This window comes from Chanodichthys erythropterus, chromosome 11, assembly GCF_024489055.1.
Source record: "Chanodichthys erythropterus isolate Z2021 chromosome 11, ASM2448905v1, whole genome shotgun sequence".
Classification (NCBI taxonomy): domain Eukaryota; kingdom Metazoa; phylum Chordata; class Actinopteri; order Cypriniformes; family Xenocyprididae; genus Chanodichthys; species Chanodichthys erythropterus.
The window spans coordinates 38,722,306-38,746,383 of NC_090231.1; the positions used below are offsets into that span (position 1 = coordinate 38,722,306).

General features: G+C 36.1%; 1 protein-coding gene across 2 annotated transcripts in view; it reads right to left on the reverse strand.

Annotated features, from left to right (window-relative positions):
* prmt3 (protein arginine methyltransferase 3) overlaps window positions 1-24,078 on the reverse strand; it is a 76,588-nt gene that overhangs the window by 38,692 nt on the left and 13,818 nt on the right. For both annotated transcript variants that reach the window (XM_067399751.1, XM_067399750.1), the window contains exons 8-10: window positions 23,646-23,711; window positions 23,008-23,129; window positions 13,052-13,151 (exon numbers count right to left, since the gene is read on the reverse strand). In XM_067399751.1, coding sequence (XP_067255852.1) covers window positions 13,052-13,151; window positions 23,008-23,129; window positions 23,646-23,711 — 288 coding nt within the window. The remainder of the gene's footprint in view (window positions 1-13,051; window positions 13,152-23,007; window positions 23,130-23,645; window positions 23,712-24,078) is intronic.

Genomic DNA, 24,078 nt, shown 5'->3' on the forward strand with positions numbered 1-24,078 from the left:
ATGGATGGATGGATGGAAAAAAATTCTGGGTTAAAAACAAAATCAAGTTGGGTTGAAAATGGACAAACTCAGCGAATGGGTTGTTTTAGCCCAGCAGTTGGGTTAAATGATTTCTTGACAGATTGGATTTTTATTTAACTCAACTTTTGTTTAAAAATTACTGTATTGATTGCTATGAACCCAAATATTAATATATTAATATTAATAATATGTTTAATTAATAATAAAACAATAAGCATTTATTAAATTGATAAATGTTGACCTTTTGATTATTATTGTTGCTTCTATTAATTTTGTGCCTGATTTTTAATTTCAAACCTATTTTGGGTTAATTTTAAGCCAGCCATATAGCAATTTTTAAACAATAGTTGGGTTAAATAAAACTGCCCAGCACGTTGGGCAAACATTTAACTCAGCTGCTGAGTTTGTTCATTCTCAACCCAACTTGGGTTGTTTTTAACCCAGAATTTTTAAGATGGATGGATGGATGTTAATTTAAGACTTAAAGACCTTTTTAAGACCAGGTAAAGAAATTTTACACGATACGTCATTATATTCTCTAAATGTAAATGTCTAGGGAGAAACACAATGAGTTATAGTAATAGCAACACTTCAGAGTATGAATACAACTTCCACCAGATAAGCCTTACTTATTTTTTTAACAAAAAAGCTTGAATCACCCTGCTCCCAACCACTAGAATATGGAGTTTATGATTAAAACAAGAATGGGCTCAGAAAAATTAGCTTAATTAAAAGGGAAGTTTTCATAACTTATTGACAGATATTTGTTCTTGTTGACATTTTATTTGCATTTCCAGTAAATATATCTTGATTTAAGACAAAATACAAAAGTACTGAGGAAGAAATTAATTCCTTGCATTGCCATGATGTTATGAATTTAAGACTTTCTGCTCTGATTTGACCCGCAGAAACCCTGTATTTACAACAACAGACTTTTCAATAAAAGGTCAAATGAGCACTTCTGTACTCCATAGGCTGAGGTCAACTGGACCAGCACCCTTAAAAGCCATGTGACAGCGAATCATACTGGATCTCTCTGGGTCATTTTTAAACAGACTTAGCATTAGAGTGATGGCTAAGCTTCTTCATGGTGTAATTTAGAACCCAATTTCACAGGCGGCTGCCTCCTCTGAAGTGAGAGAAAGAGAGAGGCGAGAGAGAGAGAGAGAGAAGGGGGGATTGCTGTACACATCATTCAAAATTTTGGGATCAACAATATTCTTTTAAACTTTCCATTAATAAAACAAATCCTTAACAGAATCACGGTTTCCACAAAAATATTAAGCAGCACAACATTGTTTTCAACTTTGATAATAACATAAAAAATATTTCTTGAGCACCAAATCAACATATTAAAATGATTTCTGAAGGGTCATGTGACACTCAAGACTGGAGTAATGGCTTGTGGAGTAAATACTTGTATATATTTACATTTCAAAATATAATTAATCAGAGTTGTTTTTGGGTATTTTTGGCACAAAAAAGCGAGTTTTGCAATAAATGATCTCAATTGGGGTGACTATCAAAACTGAACTGATAATTATTATACTAAATACAACTAGAACAAATCTTAATTTATCAGAATCAAATATATAGTAATACACAGTAATATGTAGCTTAAAATACCACTAATAATCTTTACATGATCCATCTGAAAACCAGGCACAATGTGACATTAAAAACAGCATTGTAGCTACCCGTTAAATACATGTAGCTTGTTACTGGAAAGTTACACGGTTTTGATACTTACAGTTGAGATACTATTATACAACTGAAAAATGTAGTGAAGTTAGTAGAATTTCTACTGTTAGCTAGTATCAAGCCATCAATGTTTGTTTTAATCCTAAAACCAAGTTATTTTTCTTTCTCCCACCAACCATTTTAACATTTATTAGAAGCGAAAGAACTCATCTCTGCAATCAAATGTCATGTGGATCCACTGTTTCCCATTATTGTTTCCTGAAATATAGCCTAAAAACATATAGCCTGCTTCCTTAAATACACAAGCTGACATCACACAACTTCTAATCCACCAAGCTAACTGTGTATATTCACAGGCACAGCATCTGTGCATAACTAGGTAAAATCCCAACTAGAGAGTCACTGCAACATTAATGGCTGAATGTGGCCAAAATGCAGATCGATTCATTAAGCCATGTGGAGCTGGGGCAGAATTACATGAATGCAACTAATGAAATGCTAATGAAAATTGGACAGCAGCATTCATGCACATTAAACGAATTACCCCATAAACACACACGCATACACAGATGAACGCTACTTTTTACCATTTAGTTTTTTCTAGATGGAGCAATGAATTCATATAATTACAGTTCGTCTAACAATAAATTAAATGTTAGAAGACTTCTGCCTAAATCCTTTAAATGCTTCGCTGAAGAAAAAAAAAAAAGAAAGAAAAAAAAAAGGTAGAAACATGAGTCAATTATGTCAAGAGTCTGTTTTAGAGCTTGCTGCTGTAATTTATTTCTTGTGAACATCAGAGAATAGTGTTAGTCTGGTCCACAGTGGCCATCTCTGCTCTATAAACACCTGGCATCAGCAGTATTCAGCCACTGTGCCAACGTCATGAGCATTCAATGAACAATCCTCTCAATTACAGTACTATGATATCAATCCAACTCCCAGGGGCTGTGTAATCTACGTCTTGCTCATTCAATTCAACAAATCCAAAGCCAGAAACATCAAACACAGTAATGGTTCAAACTACCCAGTATAATGAAATCAATGTCTGAGTGCTAACCTTATTACTTCACAATGCAATATACAGTGTAAACTATTACTAATGCCTTAAAGGGCACCTATTATGTAAAAGGATGTAAAATAAGTCTCTGATGTCCCCAGAGTGTGTATGTGAAGTTTTAGCCCAAAATACCCCACAGGTAATTTTTTATAGCATGTTAAAATTGCCACTTTTTGGGGGTGAGCAAAAACACACCGTTTTAGTGTGTGTCCCTTAAATGTAAATGAGCTGCTGCTCCCGGCCCCCTTTCAAGAAGAGGGTGGGGCTTAAAGAGCTCAATCAACAGCAAAACAGGACAATCTCATGCACTGAAAATGTCCGAAACTGTCGGCAGCGGTGTTCATTTCGAACCGGAGTCGGACAATGATGCCTACAGAGCCAGAAAATATATGCTGCATAGAGACAGAACAGGTATAATTTAGTTTAATTACGGTTATAAATTATGTTGTCATCTTGCTTTTATCCACTATTAGTACAAGTCTGTTGTAGTAGACCCCGCCTGAATATGGCCAAAACTTTACTGATGAGTTTTATGAAGTTTATTGTACATCACACAAATGATAAAGCGTCCGTTTTCATTCCAGAAAATCACTGTAAGAGCTGAATAAAACACAGTGCAATAAGTGCACATTAAAGTCTTTTCCATAAACTCTCTCTCTCTCTCTCCCTTGCATTATCATCAACATACACAGCAAATTACACAAAAGCACTCGATACAACTAACAGTAAACAAAACAAACCAATCCATTTTTGATGTAAAAATCATACCAACATTATAAGTGCACCTCAAGAAACATTATCAAATAATAATAATAAAAAAAATTGTAGTTCATGACCCCTTTAACTATTAGGGACAGACTAGAGACATTGCAGGAAATTACAGGGTAAAAAAGTGGAAACGGGATCAAAGAATGTTGGAATGTTGCACACAGACCACTGAAAACTGATAGCAAAGGATAGCAAAACTGAACGGTCAACCAAAAAAAAAAAAAAAAAAAAAATCTGTTTAACATCACTGCTTAATAATAGTAACAATAGCTGAATTTCAATATTGGTGTATCTCTAATCAGCACTAAAGTGTGAGTTTCTTCTATCTTGTTGATGCTTTATGAAATGTCAAATTAGCTCAGTGTTACTGTTTGAAGAGTACAGATAACACAAGATTAATAAAACCAACAGCCTTTGCTTAATTAAAAAGTTTCTACCTCTCCTACCACAGAAAAAATTAAAGGCAAACAAAAAGATGCGTTGTGTGCGGGCAAGCATTAAAAGACGTTAAGATAAATGACCATAACACTACACTAAACACTACTGTTAATAAAGCACAGATTGTGCAATAAATCTAAACACTAGGGGCAAAACTGTTTGCTCAATGTGGTTCGAGTGTGAAAGAGTCAGATTTGCATATGAATACAGACGAGTAGTAAATGCACCATATTGTACAAGCATATTCAAATGAGGCGAGCCCCACGTTTCCATGATTCATTTTAGCAGGACAATAGATGTTTGAAAGCTTCATTGTTGATCTGTGACAGATCCAGGTAAGCGTTGTGGGAAACAAAGTTGGTTGTATCAAAGTCTAACATAAAAGAAAAGGGAAATCATGATGCCGTCAAAATCTGAGAATGTCAGGAAATTAAGAATCTAAAACCTATTATATTTTGCTCAAAAAGTGAGTTGTCTTACAATTTAGCTCAACACATTGATTCTTGATGCATAGCATTTTAGAGAATTTGGGTATTTCAGAGTATGTGTACCTGAATGTACGTTGGGTTTGTTTGTTATATATGTGTGTGTGTGTGTGTGTGTGTGTGTGTGTGTGTGTGTGTGTGTGTGTGTGTGTGTGTGTGTGTGTGTGTGTGTGTGTGTGTGCGTGTGGTGAGCAGCTGTAGGCTGTGGACGGAGTGAGCGATTACAGCTGTCCTCTTCTGCGACAGGTAAGACTGCTATCAAGAGATAATGAGGCCCAAGATGGGATCTGCCATTAATTCAACTTGACCATCACCACACACAGCAGTTCATAGCTTCCCAAATGTGCTGAATATCAAAACATACTTCAAATCAACCTTAAGTTGAAAGTTTAAACTGCTACGTGCACTGTATGTTAATTTCGAGCACTGGCCCAAATAAACAGCAACATACACACTAAATCATTTTGGATGTTGGGATGGTTTGAACAGCTATTGATCAAGTTTAAAGGATTAGTTCACCCAAAAATGAAATTTCTGTCAGTAAGCACTCACCCTCATGTCGTTCCAAATTCGATGACTTTCGTTCATCTTCAGAATACAAATTAAGATATTTTGAAGAAATCTGAGGTTTTTTTTTTTTTTTAATCTACCATAGAAAGCAGGAAAATTACAACATTCAAGGTCCAGAAAAGTAGTAAAGACATTGTTAAAATAGTAAATGTGACTTACCTTAATGTCATTAAGTGACGAGAATACTTTTTGTGCACAAAAACAAAACAAAAATGTCATTATCCTACGCAGTTACATTGAAGACACATTGCAAAGCTTCCATGTTTCTACGTCAGAACACAGAATCTGTATTGGCCAGCTCCAGCATCAGCATCACATGCATGCGTCATGCTGCTTACATGAACAGCGTCGGCCAATAATGAGCCGCCGTTCGGATGTAAATATGGAAGCGCTGCACTGCATCAACTGTGTAGGAGACTGTCAGGATAGAGAAGAAATTGTTGAATAAATTTGTTATTTTTGTTTTTGCGCACAAAAGTATTCTCGTCGCTTCATAACATTAAGGTTAAACCACTGCAGTCACGTTGACTATTTTAATGATGTCTTTACTATTTTTCTGGAAAAAACTCAGATTCCATCAAAAATATCTTAATTTGTGTTCTGAAGATAAACGATGGTCTTACAGTTGTGGAACGACATGAAGGTGAGTAATTATTAATGACATAAATTTCATTTTTGGGTGAACTATCCCTTTACGTTTGTACAACTAACATCCACATGTGAAATCTAATGTAACTTAGTTAAGTGACTTTAGTTAATGAAATACATTTACTTGTCTTCATGACATAACAAATAACATAACCAAACCACTTGACCCCACTGACTTTCAATGTATGGACAAAAAACAGAAATATCTTCTTTTATGTTCCACAGAAGAAAAAAAGAAATTACATGAGGGTGATTAAAGGATGACAGAATTTTCATTTTTGACCATGGCTTGAATAATTAATTTCCATGAATTTCACACAACAGCTCTACAGAAAACCACTATGAATGTATTACAGGGACAATCCCCCTGGAGCAACCTGGGGTTAAGTGCCTTTCTCAAGGGCGCAGTGATGACAGCTCAAGATCTGCCCCTTGAGAGGTTCAAACCTGCAACCTTTCGTCCTCCAGGCCTGATCTTTAACCACTAGGCTAATGCTAGTGAAGGAATTTACACAAGACCTTTGTCCCAATCACTGATGGACAAATATCATTATCTGCCAGTATAAAAGAAGATATTTTGTAGAACATTGACTACTGTCTGTGCTGCAGTAAATTCTCATCATATGCCCAATGTGCAAACTACGACTGGTGAAAACTTTAAAGAACTGTCAGGGGTATTAACAATGTCTTACTGACATCCATCAATGTATGTACTATACAGTATGCAATTTCGGACACAGCGATGGTCTTTAAAGGGATTGTTCACCCAAAAATTAAAAATGTTGTCATCACTTTCTCACCCTCAAGTTGTTTGAAACCTGTATGAGTTTCTTTGTTCTGTTGAGCACAAAAGAAGATACTTTAAAGAATGTTGGTAACCAGACAGTTGATGGTGGCCATTGACTTCCATAGTCATACATGTTTGGAACAACTTGATAACTTGAATTTTCCTTTAAGTGATAGTTTAGATAAAAATGGAGGGGGAAAAAACTCTTACTGATGTGCTTCTGTGTGAACACCAAAGACATTTTTATTGCAAAGTTGCTCTTTTGTACAATGAAACTGAATGGTGACCATGGCTATTAAGCAATAATTTCAGTGAATAATGACTTAAAGGTGCCCTAGAACTTTTTTTTAAAAGATGTAATATAAGTCTAAGGTGTCCCCTGAATGTGTCTGTGAAGTTTCAGCTCAAAATACCCCATAGATTTTTTTTTTTATTCATTTTTTAACTGCCTATTTTGGGGCATAATTAGAAATGAGCCGATTCAGGGCTACAGGCCCTTTAAATCTGGTGCTCCGCGCCCCAAGAGCTTGCACTTGCCTTAAACAACATAAAAAAAGGTTCAAACAGCTAATATAACCCTCAAAATGGATCTTTACAAAGTGTTCGTCATGCAGCATGTCTAATCGCGCAAGTATGGTATTTATTTTGATGTTTACATTGATTCTGAATTAGTTTGAGGCTATGCTCCGTGGCTAACGGCTAATACTACACGGTTGGAGAGATTTATAAAAGAATGAAGTTGTGTTTATGCATTATATAGACTGCAATTGTTTAAAAATGAAAATAGTGACGGCTCTTGTCTCCGTGAATACAGTAAGAAACGATGGTAACTTTAACTACATTTAACAGTACATTAGCAACGTGCTAACAAAACATTTAGAAAGACACTTTACAAATATCACTAAAAATATCATGTTATCATGAATCATGTCAGTTATTATTGCTCCATCTTGCTTACCTAGTCTGTTGATTCAGCTGTGCACAGATCCAGACGTTCTGCCCTTGTCTAATGCCTTTCATAATGTTGGGAACATGAGCTGGCATATGCAAATATTGGGGGCGTACACCCCGACTGTTACGTAACAGTCTGTGTTATGTTGAGATTCGCCTGTTCTTCGAAGGTCTTTTAAACAAATGAGATTTATATAAGGAGGAAACAATGGAGTTTGAGACTCACTGTATGTCATTTCCATGCACTGAACTCTTGTTATTTAAATATGCCGAGGTCAATTCAATTTTTTTAATCTATGGCACCTTTAAAATTCAATATGTTCCTCTTACAAAAGCTACTGCATGGCTTCAGGAAACTTGGAATATAACAAAGAAGCCATTGAGACTTAGTTTATGATGTTTTATGGTCCAGTTCATCATGTTGTTCCAAACCTGTAAGATATTGTGAAGAACTTTGGGAACCAAACTACAATGAAGCCAATTGACTTCCAATGTATAGACAAAAACACTGACACTTATCTCAAAATATCTTCTTATATGTTTCACAGAAGGAAGTCAGTTAGTCATTTAGGTTTGAAACTATTTAAGATCTGTAAATAGTGACCATTTTCCTTTTGGGTTGAAATATCATGGTAATCAAAAAGCAAACATTTTGTAAGATTTTTTCTGTTTCTGATATCTAAAATGCCAATAATCAGATATGAGAGAGATTAACCAAACCTCCAGACAACCAAATGACCAAAACATACTTTGATGTGGTTATTGACTTGTGCAAAAAAACATCATCTAATTTCAGCATTTTGGAGCTGAAAACGATCTTAGAACTTCCCTCACTAGCCTGTCCGGCATTCTCACGCTTCTAAGGTGTAACTGAGAACTGAAAAGCCATAGCATCTGATGTGATGGATCATCCTGTGACAACCTTTATTTAGCCTTCTTCTAATTCACTTCTCCTCTCATCCACCGAGCCAGAAACCATCCCTCTCTTTCTTTTTGCCCCTTAATCTAATCCAGTCTGTTTGTTTTGCTGGGTGTTAAAGTACAGATCAATTGTGTGAGTTATGAAATGACATTACGGCGGCTCAGACCCTTCTCTCCCTGCCAGACGACATCTCGTCCTACTGAAAATTACCCCCTCTGATTTATCGATTCGTTCTCTCTCTCTTTCTTGCACTTACACGTACACACACAAACTCAAGACAGCCGAAAAGTAGGACAGTCAACCACCTGGGAGAAACTTTCTCTAGCACTCACAAAGAGAGCAAATGAAGAGAATGAGACATTTTGGACTACAGGACTACAGCACCAATGCCAGTTTCCAAGAGACACCATGTTTTTACACCATGTTCATAAACAGCAAACTTTAAGTCACAAAAGGTCGTTGTTTTTTTTGTTTTTTTTGTGGTGGTGGTGGTAATTGACACTATTTTTAATTTAGAATAAAAGTTAAAATCTTGCTGACCTAGTGAAAATAAGTTAAAAGTTCATAACTAGCTTCCATAAACAAAAAAACAGACAAAAATGGAAAACTTTCTCTAGGAGCCAGACGTGGATTTCAACACAAAATGCTGATTAAGATCACGTAAATTATATAAATTATAAGCGTGTCACGAGATCTTGCGATATCAAAACGTGACGATATTTCTCGTCGAGGTGAAAAGCTGCCTTTTGACGAAGCTGAGTTTGTGGCAAAACCTTTTACAGTGTTTGCATTATATTGTTCTGTCTTTTACCGCATATGATAATTCATACTCAGAAAGTAGAACTGAAGTGAAATTCATTACAAGATGAACAACAACTGCATTGTTTTGCATTTTGTGACTGTCAAATTTTTTCTTGTCATATTTCATCATTGAAGATTTCTTAAAAATAGTGTTAAAATATTGTCTAGTCTTGTTCTCATGAACAACATATTGTGTATCGTCTCGTCTCATGAGCTAAGTGTATCGTCACACCCCTAAAAAATCATTACAAAATTTGAAACATGATTAAAATTATAAATTATTATAAAAATGCTGTATCTATTGTACACAAAAAAATGGTAACAACACCATTTTCAGACAAAAATTAGTATTAAAATTCAAAATGGCCAGTAACATGTAGAATTAAACATGAAATTGTGAAGTTGAATAGTATTTTCTTGTAAAAAGTACACTAATACACTAATAAAAAAAAGTTTTATTTTTCAAAAACTTCAATTTATTTTTTATAGTGTAGGTTTAACGTAGTCAATAAGACAAGGCAAGAACAGTTTTCTGTACTCACTCAATGAATTTTGATTTTTTTTACTTCCAAAATCTTTCATAGTGTACTTTCTGTTAGCTTGATGACTACACTGAAAAAAAAAAAAAAATGTTAAATTTACTAGCAATTTCCGAGTAAAACAATTGTTTGTAAGTAAATCCTACACCCATTTTGTTTCAGAGAGTGCAGATTAAATCTTACATTACACCTTACTCTGATGGTCTGGTATGGAAGCTTTTATGGATCAATGTCCAACAATCCTTTGCTCACAAACATCTGACCTGATTCAGCATCTAATCCTTTCGACAAGCACATCAAAGGTAGATATCGGAGGTGGTGGACCAGGGTGACTGCATTTTTCTGTGGACATGTGTCTCCTACCACTCTGTGTAATAAGGTAATTGTAAAACTATTGTTCCATAACCCTTTGAAAAATGATTTTCAGAAAACGGCTGTACGCTCCCCTGCTTTCACAAGGAAATGGTGGCAATGCACAAACACTTCAGAGGTTTTCAGAATAAAATGGACGACATTGCACAGATGATGAAGGGCAAGATTTTTACACCATTTAGCAAGCCAGAATTGTAATCATAAAATAATGTGCTCCAGTGACCCAAATCTCAGGTTACTTTGTCAGAAGCATTGCACACACACACACACACACACACACACACACACACACACACATATAAATACACATAGACATACAAACACAGGTACATACAGGGAAATCATACACACGCTCGCCCCTGCCTCAGGCACTGAGCTTGTTGAATTATAGCCTCGATGTGCAAACAAAAGGGGACAAAATAAAAAACATTTATTATTTCACAATTAACCTGCAAGCGATAAAAAATTCAGAGGCAGCAGAAAATCGCACGCAGGTCGAATTCGCATGGGAAGTCCTGGAAGTTTCCAAATTTAGAGAATGATTCTCTTATGTCCTTTTTTGAGCCTGTGGCTAGGTGGCTCGAGTGTTATGACCTACTTTTCCCCTTTCCTATTAGACTACAAATTAAGAGAACTTAAACAAGGAATGCAGTGCAGTGCAAGCTTTTATAGCCTTCCTCACTGCCAAATCCATAACACCAATTTTTCTGTATAGCTAGGATAGAAATCAACGCAATTATCCACAAGACACATGATTTTAAAGTGTGTCAATCACAGCATGAAACATCCTAAATTTTCAAACAAGAGTAATAGGAATATGATAAAAGATACCAATTTTTGTAATAAATAATTTATCACCAAGAATAATCACAATAAACAACTCTTCTACCAAGCAATAATTACAATATTAATGTAAAATTTAACTGATGTGCTGGCTATTACATTGGCTATTTTCCATTGGATAAGGGGACAAAATAAAAAAAAATATATACACTACGTGCATAATTATTATGCAAGTTAATTTATTTTATGTTGATTATCTTTATTTTTTTCCAGACAAATTTCACCAATTCTAAACCACATCAATCTTAATAACTACTATTAATTTTTATTAAATCACTTATAAGTGATATCTAATTGTTCATGAAGGCTGGAAATGAAAAACGCCTTATATTCAGGTGTGCAGAATTATTAGGCAGGTTTTCTTTTACAGGCAAACTGAGCCAAAAAACCATTTAACTCTGAAAAGTAAAAAAATATTAAATTCTCATGAGAAGGATGCAATACTAATGCAATACTAGAAATTAGGGCTGGGCGATGTATCGCATGTGATTGTCACACGCATTTTGTCAGTAAAGCTGGTTCCCTGATTACCGCTAAATCGCCATCACCTGCTTTCAAATGGAGCGGCATTTAATAGACCAAGCCGTAGTTCACAAAGCTATGCAATATTGCGTTCATTATCAAAGGCGATTCATCTGTGATCATGAACGCGGTATTGCGTAGCTTGTCAGTGATCTACGGTTCTGTGTATTAAATGCCGCTCCATTTGAAAGCAGGTGATGGTGATTTCGCGGTAATCAGGGAACCGGCTTTACTGACGAAATGCGTGTGACAATCGCATGCGATGTATCACCCAGCCCTACTAGAAATTGCAAAATTAAAGCATGACCATTGGACAGCAAAAAAGTTTTGGGAGTTCACTTTTAGTCCATCTCTACCCTAAAGTCCGTTTTGCAGAGATGGACTAAAAATGAACTCTCAAAACTTACCGCCAGATTCTGTAAGATTTATTCTACAAACAGTAGTACAAGAGGATGTGGTGCTGGTTCTTCAAGAGTCACTCTCAATCTGTCTGTCTATAAAGCCCATAAATAAACAGTCTTCATATATTTTACAACACTTCATGTTGTGATTCTTATTAAGTGGGGGTAATTTTTAGGATTCTTTATCTAACCTAAGTCTCTGAGATCCTGACACCCTCCACTTCTGGATACTCCAGTTAACATGTGTCTTTTCTTATCCACCTCTTTTTGTCTGACCCTGCTGACCCAATGAGCATTTTGCTGTCCATTGGTCATGCTTTAACTTTGCAATTTCTAGTATTGCATTAGTATTGCATCCTTCTCATGGGCATTTAATAATTTTTGACTTTTCAGTCTGAGCTATATCTGTTTTTTGGCTCATTTTTGCCTGTAAAAGAAAAAAAATTAAATTATGCACACCTGAATATGAGGCATAAAAACATACTAAATGGAAAAAATGCAGACAGTTTTCTGTGATGGGTAGGATTAGGTGTAGGGGTAGTGTAGGGGGATAGAATATACAGTTTGTACAGTATAAAAACCATTACGTCTATGGAGAGTCCCGCGTAAACCACATATACAAATGTGTGTGTGATCACATTGTCACATTGATAGCATTTTTCAGAAGAGCTTTTGAATTTTCAATAGTGCTGATGAGGTTGTTCAGATAAGTGGAGAAATATTAATATAAAAATAGAAACAAATTCCAAACACGTTCAACAAAATTCTACTTGCCCTTTTATAATAGCCTAGATGAATAAAAACCATCATTATCATGTGTCTCTTAAACCATTGCTTTTCACGTTCATCATCAGTCATGTCTAAATAAATGAGGAGTGACGTTTGACTTCTAAAATGAGCATGGAAGTTATGCCATTATGGATTACGCCTGCAATATATCATGTATCAATCAACAATATATCATCTCAGCCTTTTCATTTTCCAACACCTGAGCAGGTTTTGAAAAGGGAAATGACTAGGCAGAAAAAAAGACGCTGACACATTCACTTACTTTGTCTAATTCTGGGTCAAAACCAACTATAACTGCTGCAAATGCAGAGCTTTTTAGGCAAAGTTAGCCATTTTGCTTCAATAAGCAGTGCATTTCATTGCAAAAATTTTTCCTCTCTTTAGAAAGCAAAGTAATATTTATATATTAAAATGCACAAAAACATCGACTCACCATCCATTCTGAAATGATTATGTCCACTTTTTCCACAGGAAGGTCAATTTCCTCTATTCTGCCCTTGATCAGTGTGATGGTATCTTCAAGTTTATTTGATCTAGAAAACAACAAAAATTGACAAACGTTTAAACAGCTATAGTAGATTTTGGTATTCCAATTAACTCAAATAAATTCAACCAAAATTGAACTTCAATTATAAAATGTATGCGACTAGTCTTGAACACCTCTTCTGAGACAACAAATGTTAATTACACTAATTTGGCCAGGAGTCAGTCTCCTTAAAGGAATAGTTCACCCAAAAATGAAAATTCTGTCATCATTTATTCACACTCAAGATGTTCCAAACCTGTATGAGTTTCTTTCTTCTGCTTAACACAAAAGAAGATATTTTGAAGAATGTCGGTAACCAAACAGTTTATGGGCCCCAATGACTTCCATAGTATGAAAAAAAAAAAAAAGGTTTGGATCAATCATTTGGTTACCAACATTCTTCATAATATCTTCTTTTGTGTTAAGCAGAAGAAAGAAACTCATACAGGTTTGGAACGGCTGCTAATTAATCCAAATTACACACATCACAGCGGACTCACCGGGACAACACTACTAACGGTCCCAATTTGACAGCACCTCCTCCCTTGACCTTTTGCACTAAGGGTCAGCGAACTACTGTTCACCTGAGTGTTTGTGTATATGCATGTAAACGTGCGTGAACACCCCCCCTCCTCCACCCCCCACATTTAAATGATCGCTCCCTTTTTGACCGGTAACCCTGGGCATCAATCTCTCTAAATACTCCATTATCATGACAGCTAATGTTACTAGGGACAGAGTCATTACTCAAGACTGCAGAGCGCATTTCTGCCCAACCGATCCTTATCTCTGCACCTTCGCGCTATCACACTCTTCCAGAATCCCATTGTAGCGCTCCCTCTATCCACCCCTCCTTCGTCGGACTGTCTAGAGCAAGGAAACGCTAATCTCATTACTGGGTTAATTTAGAGGACAATGTCAGCTATAGGGGGGAAGGAGGAGGATGAGGAGGGGAGGATTTGGGATACTTTAATACTTCCCTCCACGGGATGGTACTTGATTTAGGGAATATGATCAAAGAATATTGATCCTCTGGGACTAATGATCGGATTTAAGATGTAAAGTGATAATGACAGACTGGATTATCCACCAAATCAGCACCATGACTGGTGTTAAATGGTGTAATCTAGGGAATAACTATCTAATTGTAGAGATCATGTGGGGATTATCTAGATTTCTGCAGTAAATGCTCCTAAAACATTAATAATACACTTATGGAACAAAAAGCCAGGGCAACATTACACATAATACAAGTTCAACACATAAAATTTTACATTTGATTGTAGATGAGTCTTCATTTAGAACGACTTTTAGATCACAAACTAGTACATTATCATACATCTATCGAGAAATGTAATAGTTTTAGACAATCAACATTTTGTCCATTATTCTTCATGCTTAGTATATATTGTTTGTCATAAAATACTTTATCATTAAGTACAAGATGTAGAATTTATATTGCAGTAATTTTCCTAAAAATTTTACTAACATTTCTAGCAAATGTGACAATTACAAAGAAACAAGCAATTGAATTAAACCAGACGTTTTTTAGTAGAAATATTGAAATGGTATTTTCATGTAAAAAATTTCCGTTGTTTCGTTGTTTTATTTGCAAATGCTAAAAAACATTTCTTTAAAGTGTTGGGGTGTGCGGGGCACAAACTAACGCGGGGTTATTTGTAAGACGTGGTTTAAATACTTCCGCACACGCTAGCAAGAAGAAACTTAGCGTATTTAATAGTTGCCATATCGACAATATATAGAGAAACAAATGCGCCAAAATTCAAATATCTTTGGAAGATATCACTGAACATTTATTTAACAATAGCAAAAGTAATTTTCGTACTTTAGCAAATTTTTAAAATGAGACAAATCTGATATTATTTTAAACTCCAATCTCTTGTTTAGCAGTTTGTGTAGTTCTTTAATTCTTCACTAACTATCAGGAGACACTAACCAGATTTAAAGTCCAGTTGCACAGACAGGGTTCGTTGTAACACTGCGTTAAAATGTGCCCCGCTATTAGAACAATGCTATTCTATACAGTTACAATATAACTGGCATAATTAACTTTTATGAATTTCTGTTGAGAAACCATGGAAAAGGTGAATAAAGACAGAGGAGGAACCTGAATATCTAGAAAATATTATTTCAAGAAATGTTCAGCATTTGTACTGGCTTGTCTATTTATCTTGTGTACTGTGAGAGCTGTGAGTGGAGGGAGAAGAGTGTTTTGTTCAGCTCTGTGTTTTTCTGAATGTATAGCTGAATGTATAGCTGTGTTTTGCAGTGTTCATTTTCAAACTACAAAATTATTTAAATTTGAATTTCTAAAAAAAAGCTATTATTTTATATGAAAAAAATTGTCTTTTATTGACACAATCTTTTAGTTTGTCATGTATATTTTTTATTTAAGTCAGTTAACAATTTTAGCTGTCATATGGTCATGTTACAACGTGCCCCACCTATGGGACATGTTGTCACATTTCACTTCCCTTCTTTCGAGGTAAATAAAGAAAAAAGTATACACTGTATTAATGAAACAAAGCAACATATTTGTACCAGACATGTGTGAAATTAATGTAGAACAAAAGAAATTCCCTGAACCCCAAGTAGATTTACACAAACTGAGAAAGTCAAAAAGCGTCTAAAAACGCTGTATTATTCACTCCACGGCAATAGTTGGTGATGTTACTTTGTAAAGAAACACTCTGTGCCTGAACACATAAAGCCCGGAACACACCAAGCCGACGGTCGGCCATCGGGCAGTTTATGTTCATCGGCCGACTAAATTTCTCAGCGTGTTCCACACCATCGGCTGAAGTTGGTCCTTGTAGGCTTTTTTTCACTTGATTCGACATGCTACGGTCCTGCTACTTGGTCGTTTGGTGTCAAACATCGGTTTGGTGTGTCAGGGCAACTCTGGACCCAGACGCTGCCGACGTGAGCCAACCCCACAGTCTGCTTTTGTCACCACTAGTTCGTCGGCACCGGCTTGGTGTGTTCTGGGCTTAATACGCATGTGCATGTCATCACTGTTTTCACAAATTCACATTTTTGTAGTTTACACAGAGATGATAATGGTATTGTTTCAAAACATTTCAAAAACTTGCACTTTGAATCCCAATTTCAAAATTTTGCTTTTCAGGCCCTCAAAACACTGTAGTGTAAATGAATGGCCAAAAAAAGAAAAGTTGAAAAGCGGTGTCATAAGCGGTTTCAAAAGTTGAAAGCGTTGTCAAGTAAACAGCCCCAAAACTATTAAAAACATTTCTGTTAATTAAAATAGAGCTGAAATAAAACAATATAAATTTTACTTGAAAAAATTGTTTCCTAGGCAATAAACTGAAATAAGTTCATAAAATTAAGCAGCTCTAAAATTATTAACTGAAAATAAATAAACAAACTATAACTGAAAAAAAAAATTAAACCTAAACAGCAATATTAAAAAAATATTAATAATAAAATGACAAAAGCACATAATGAAATTAAAAAAATTAAACTAAAAATAACATATATATAAAAGTAAGTAAATCTATAATATAATTAAAACATGCTTCCATAAATAATAAGGTAAACACTTTTCTGCAATTTCTCTTCCGTACAACTCTCAAAATCTCTGTATTGAGTTGTTGCTAATATTCTTTTCCTCTTTCAGGATAAACTGCAACTTCCCTTATTTTTAGTCATTTTAAAGTTTCTGCTTAATTATTCAAAGTAAAACTAAATAATAAAGACTACAGAGAAAACTCCATTGTACATGCACTTCTGTCAAAGTGTTTATTTAATTCCTTTAATACTTTCTTGTATATACTGTATTTAGCATTAAATTAAAAAATAAATTGAGATTCTTTATTCTCATCTCTATAAAGCTGCATAAAGCATAATGGTCGCCAGAAACATCACCTCTGTAAAAACCCACACACACTCTGGCATCATGTAGGAGGCCTCAGCCCAACAGCGGCCCAGCGAGCTGTAAAATTAAACTTCATTTTCCTTTCATCCTTCTGCCTGCTTCGACTCCTCAGACTTACATAATAACAATAACCATAATCAAAAAAATCTCCAAGAGACACCACATGTGGTGAACACATTTCAACTCCAACAAATAAAACTATACTCCTGCTTCAGGATGAAATGGAAGTGCCCTCGGAGGTGATACATGAGGTAATTTTAATGGGCAGATAGGTCGTAAAAGGAAGCAGAAAGGGCAGGATGGAGTCCATTTGTATGTTTAGCGTGCGTGTGAGACACGGAGCCGGGATGGAAGTAGGGGAGATTGGAAGCCGACTGGGTAGAGGTAAATGACAGGCCTTTAGGAACGTGACTGCAGCCTGCAAATACATTGACGTCAACCACTGAGACAAATAAAAAGAGGACTAGTTTGGGGATGAAATTGCAGGGTAATAAAGCCAGCTAGCCCAGTCTCAGTGTTGGTGTGTTTCTTTAGCCAGTGAACAGGTCTGTCACTTCCTCTTTTAGGCCAATGCTTTGTTGTCACTGAACATTTTGAATTAATTGGTCTTGTACAACCATTTTTATGACTTTTGTTTAGTTATCTGTGATGTATTACACATTGTTATTGCAAATTCTGCTGATTTTTCACCAATATAATGTTATCTAGACATACATCAAGTGTAATATTGACTAGTGGTAGTCCTGAAAACATCATTAAAGTACACTAAAAATTTAATTTACCTTGGCATAGTTGAATAACAAGAGTTCAGTACATGGAAATGACATACAGTGAGTCTCAAACACCATTGTTTCCTCCTTCTTGTGTAAATCTCATTTCAGACCTCCGAAAAACAAATCTCAACATAACACCGACTGTTACAGTCGGGCTCATTAATATGTACTCCCCCAATATTTGCATATGCCAGCTGATGTTCAAGGCATTAGACAAGAGCAGCCAGTATTAATGTCTGGATCTGTGCACAGCTGAATCATCAGACTAGGTAAGCAAGCAAGAACAATAGTGAAAAATGGCAGATGGAGCAGTAATAACTGACATGATCCATGATTACATGATATTTTTTGTGATATTTGTAAATTGTCTTTCTAAATGTTTCGTTAGCATGTTGCTAATGTACTGTTAAATGTGGTTAAAGTTACCATTGTTTATTACTGTACTCAGAGACAAGAGAGCTGTCGCTATTTTCATTTTAAACACTTGCAGTCTGTATAATGCATAAACACAACTTCATTCTTTATAAATCTCTCCAACAGTGTAGCATTAGCCGTTAGCCACGGAGCACCATCAAACTCATTCAGAATCAAATGTAAACATCTAAATAAATACTAGACTCGCATGATCCGACGCATGAATGCAGTATGCATGACGAACATCTTGTAAAGATCCATTTGAGGGTTATATTAGCTGTGTGAACTTTGTAAATGCACTGTATTATAGTCGAGAGCTCGGGGGGCAGGGAGTGCGCGATTTAAAGGGGCCGCAGCCTGAATCGGTGAATAGTTAATGATGCCCCAAAATAGGCAGTTAAAAAAAATGTATTTAAAAAAATCTATGGGGTATTTTGAGCTGAAACTTCACAGACACATTCAGGGGACACCTTAGACCAGGGGTCAGCAACCCAAAATGTTCAAAGAGCCATACTGGACCAAAAAAACAAACAAATCTGTCTGGAGCTGCAAAAAATTAAAAGCCTTATATAAGCCTTATATGAAGGCAACACAGGCTATAAGTGTATATTAGCTATATTAGCCTGCTATCAAAATGACTAAGTAGGCTACAAATACATAATGAGGTATTCCCGAGGTATACATTTAAAAACTGCTGAAAGCTACGGAAAAAATAAGCAAATGGATCAGTGCAATTCACAGAAACAGCTGGACTCCAGCAGAGAAACATGGATTTACAGTTATCATTTTGTCAAATTGTTGGATTTTGAGGTAAAAATCATACTTTATATATTGTTTTGTTATATATTATGTTGACAAATCAATTAAATATTTTCCATCTTATATTCTGCATAATTGTGTGTTTTAAAATAAACACTGACAAAAACTATGCTATAAAACTATATATGTTTTAGGGCTGGACAATATGACGATATAACATTGATATAAGTGATAACTCAGATTTAAACCTACCTATATTGTAGTTATATAAAATATTCACAGGCAGATTTGCTTTATGTATTTCCCCGGCATCAAATCAGGCACATAAATGTCAGGAAACACGACTCCTGGCTGCATGTCAATATCCATGGATTAGGTTTATTTGACAAGTTGTAAGAAACACTTTCGAGTCCAAACTTTAGTGTAATTTGTTTGTTTTACTCGTGTTTTCGCAGTTTCTTCTATTAAATCCAGTCACACAGCAGCTTCTTTTGCCACTCAGTCCAGCTGAGGAAGAGTGTTACGGCGGGAAAGTGACATCAATGCATACCCTCGCGCCACGCGGAAACGTGTGTCGCAGGCTTAGACGCAAATTTACGTTGACATAAAATGTTGAAATTTAATATTTATTATACACATTTTTACAGCATTGGAAAACGTTAAGAATGTTTGTGTCATGTTTGTGTCATGTTTGTCCTCCTACAGAAACCATATGAAAACAAAAAATATATCCCCCCCCCATCTTTTTCCATTTTCATACATTTTTGAAAAAGCTCCAGGGAGCCACTGGGGGCTCTAGAGCCGCGGGTTGCCGACCTCCGCCTTAGACTTATTTTACATCTTGTAAAAACTGGTTCTAGGGCACCTTTAAGAATGATTTGAAGACTGAAAAAACAATCAATAATTGCATAAGATGCCAAAGTTTTCCAGCAAAAGTGGTATTTTGAATTTATTGCATAAGCCTAAATCAGAGCTTTCATGTATGTGTGTGTGTGTGTGTATTTTTGGGGGGGGGGGGGGCTGTGGATTTAACTTAATTAGTTAACTTGTTAATATTAAAATTATTAACGCATTTAATACACCCGCCCTGCCCCAGACCTATAGTTCATCTTACATTTCATACAGTTGATTGGTGTCGAACATGAAGCAGGGCAACAACTCACTGCGTAATGGAGCCGCTATGCAGTTTTATGCCCCGAAAATTAAAAATATCAGGGCAAAAAATGCCCCTGTATGAGTTTTTGTCTCATATTTATATCATGACACAATGCTTTTGCTCAATTTTTGCCAATGATATTACGATTGTGCTTCTCTGAGTTGAATAAATCCGCATGTTGAGCGAGTCAGTTGGGTGAACCAATGATTAAATGGCCCATTCATAAAGAGAGTATTTACTTAATTCCTGAATGAATCAGCTGCTTGAAAGAATGAATGAATGTTCACTGAAAAATGAAAATTCTGTCATCATTTACTCACCCTCATGGCCGCTGAAGTAATGTAGCACATTACTTTTCATAAAAAGTAACTAAATAATGCAATTAGTTACTTTTTAGGGAGTAATGCAATATTGCAATGCATTACTTTTAACTCTTTCCCCACCATTGACGGAATTTTCAGTTGTTCAGAATTTTCATTTGTTATGCAGTAGGGGGGCTATTACACTTCTTCTGAAAGAGTAGAGAATCTCCGGATCAAAACACAGGAAAAAAGGAGCAGAAACATGCGATAAAATTATTGTTTATGGATGTTGTAGTCTTTTTGTTCAAAAAGTTTTTTTAATTTTTTTTTATTAAACTTACCCATATTCAAGTTTTGATTAAAAGAACGTGTGAAGTTTCTTTGTTTGTTTAAAAGCACATGTTTTGTTCCTTCTTTTAATATACTGTATGTTCAGATATAAAACAATTTTTTTTATGAGAATGATCAAAAATGCTGTTGGTGGCTGGCAACTTTAAAAAAAAAAAAAAAATGCTGGCAGGGAAAGAGTTAAAAGTAACTTTCCCCAACAGTGTTGGAGACAGAATCAAAATAAAGTGGAAAACACTTTGGAATCCATTAAAAAAAAACTTTACATTGATAGAGGAGATGTTCAGGAAATACCAAATATGGTGTAACTATTTTTTCAAATGGAGCAATTCTATACCTTGTTCTTACTAAAAACAAGTACACTTAAAAGGATTAGTTCACTTTGAAATGAAAATTAGCCCAAGCTTTACTCACCCTCAAGCTATCCTAGGTATATCTGACTTTCTTCTTTCTGATGAACATAATCGCAGAAATATTAATAATTAAAGCTGCAGGCAACGATGAAAGGGCCCTCACACCCGGGGCCACCAGCACCTGGTGGCCTTAGGAAAACAGTGAAAAGTAACATGCATGTAAGCGAGTAAATACAGTTGAAATATGGCAAAGTCATTTCGACAGGCCACACTTCCTCTATTACTGAATATTGCCATGTAAATGTCTTCAAGCTAAGACTATTATCAATCATGTGAAGTTTGGAGGAGATCGGACATTGTTGTTCGTGCGCCCTAAATATCATGACGCATCCAAGCTTTATAATGGCAGTGATAGGAATCAGTGATAAATGCAATCATAAATATGTGCTCCGCATGGCTCCAGGGGGTTAATAAAGGCCTTCTGAAGTGAAGCGATGCGTTTGTGTAAAAAAAAAAAAAATCCATATTTAAAAGGGAACCTTTTATGCAAAATTCACTTTTGCATGGTGTTTGGACATAAATGTGTGTTGGCAGTGTGTACACAACCGCCCACTCCTTTTTTTTATAACATAAGCAGTGTCTCAGTGTCTCTCTCCATTTATTCCTGAAATCTGAGCTACTGAAGATGAGGTGGATTAATTTTTTTTTCCAAGAAAATCGTTTATGTCTGCGCGAATCATTTCACTCCGGACTGCTTTGGGAATGAATGTCAATACAAAGAGACAATACAAAACAGAGGTTGTGCTAAAAATGTGCTACTCAAGAATATGTAATTACAAACTGTTTGTGATCCAGCTTACAGCCTCCAGAGTGATACTGGATACGGCAGTAATAAAGGTGAGAGCACTTTATTACAGTTCATCGGAGTTGATTTATTGATATAAAATGTACCAGTTTAATAAGCACCACCCAAAAAGGCATAAGGACTTATATATTTGTTTAATGTTAGTTGTAACGAGTGTTTCTGTGTAATTCACGATGCATGTTGATGATAATGCAAGCGAGAGAGAATTTATGGATATTATTTGCATTTAAAGGGCATACACTGAAACGGCGAGTTTTTGCTAAACCACAAAAAGTGGCAATTTTAACATGCTATAAAAAATTATCTGTGGGGTATTTTGAGCTAAAACTTCACATACACACTCGGGGGACATCAGAGACTTATTTTACATCTTGTAAAATGGGGCATAATAGGGCCCCTTTAAACCAGTTAAAATGTGTAGCTTCCACCAGACCACCTTCCATATTAAAGTTACGAAGAAAGTGTAAACTGGTGTCACGTCAGTTACACTTTTTCCGTAAGTTGAATAGGGAAGGCGTAGGACGTAGGTTAAGCTTTGTGAACTGTAAGAGTTTTACACTTTCTGCGTATGTTGAATAAGGAAGACGGCTCATACAAAAGCTAGATATTTAACTTCATAACTTGTTAAATATGGATTTTTTAACACACAAATGCATCACTGCGATTCAGAAGGCCTTTATTAACCCCCGGAGCCATGTGGAGCACATATTTATGATGGATGGATGTGGATGGAAGCACTTTCTTCAGCTCATACTCATTGACGCCTATCATTGCCATTATAAAGCTCGGATGCATCAGGATATTTATTAATATTTCTGCGATTATGTTCATCAGAAAGAAGAAAGTCATATGCACCTAGGATGGCTTGAGGGTGAGTAAAGCTTGGGTTAATTTTCATTTCAAAGTGAACTAATTCTTTAACCCAAGAGGGCCTCTCTCATACACCTGTTCATTACTTCAGTTCAATGTTGACTTACCGGACAATGTCCATGGCTTGGTAAATGATCTCTGATTGGTCGACAGCAATGACCTTCCTGGCTCCCGCTTTGGCGGCAAACATGGAAAGGATTCCCGTACCACATCCCACGTCAAGCACCACCTGCGGGTTAAAGGAGCAGCGTGTGACCTTTCCGCGCTATGCCAGCTTGTCTGTGCCATCTTGAGTGTGCAGATGTGTAATAATGGCACTCGAGGCATTTATCATGCTGACAGGGTCTAACCCTTATTTGCCAAAGTCCACTGGCTGGAGCACGATGGCCGAGATAAGCGCCTTGTCGTCTACCCCCACACCCTTTTCTTTCCAGCTAAGCACGTCACCTCAGTATCCATGTTCAACTGCGGCCAGCAAAAGCTGATCTAGCCAATGTCAGCGCAGAATTAATGATTGTATATGAGCTGTGGTGTATACTGTGTGTGTGCGTTGAACCACCACTACCCTGTTATCAGCCCACTGCAGTTGACACATAAGAACCCCCCTTTAAAAAAATACTGCAGCTTGAAATAATGCGAAGGTTTTTTAAATCAGCCCTGTCAACGCAATCGTTACTCCATCGTATCTTTTTCTACAACACTTAAAAATGCCAGAGTGGCTGGGCTTCAAGAGCCCGATGCTCACCTTGTCCTTGAAGACGTCCATGTTGCGGTACATGAAGTCTCGATAGCTCTCAGTGCGTACCTTGTCCTGTCGAAAAACGAGACATCCAAACTCTTAAGTAATGACACAGTGTCACTATTATACTTTCTATTAAGAAGACAGAGTGCACCCATCCCAGCTAGAGAGAAATCGTTGAACATGATCCAATTATTCAGAGCAAAAATTTAATTTTAACGCCTTACCCCCAGTTAAAGCTGACAGTCAAAAAGCACGCTAGAAATCAAATTAACAATTGTTAAGCAGCATGAAATAAAAATCTCATTTTTAACAGAGTCAAGATTGAATTAGAAAGCAATTCCAAGGATGTGTGACTGGTAATATTTTTTTGGAGGGGAGTAGGTCGCAGTTGTTGTGAGTGGAGATGAAAAATTAAATGAAATTGACCCTGACACTT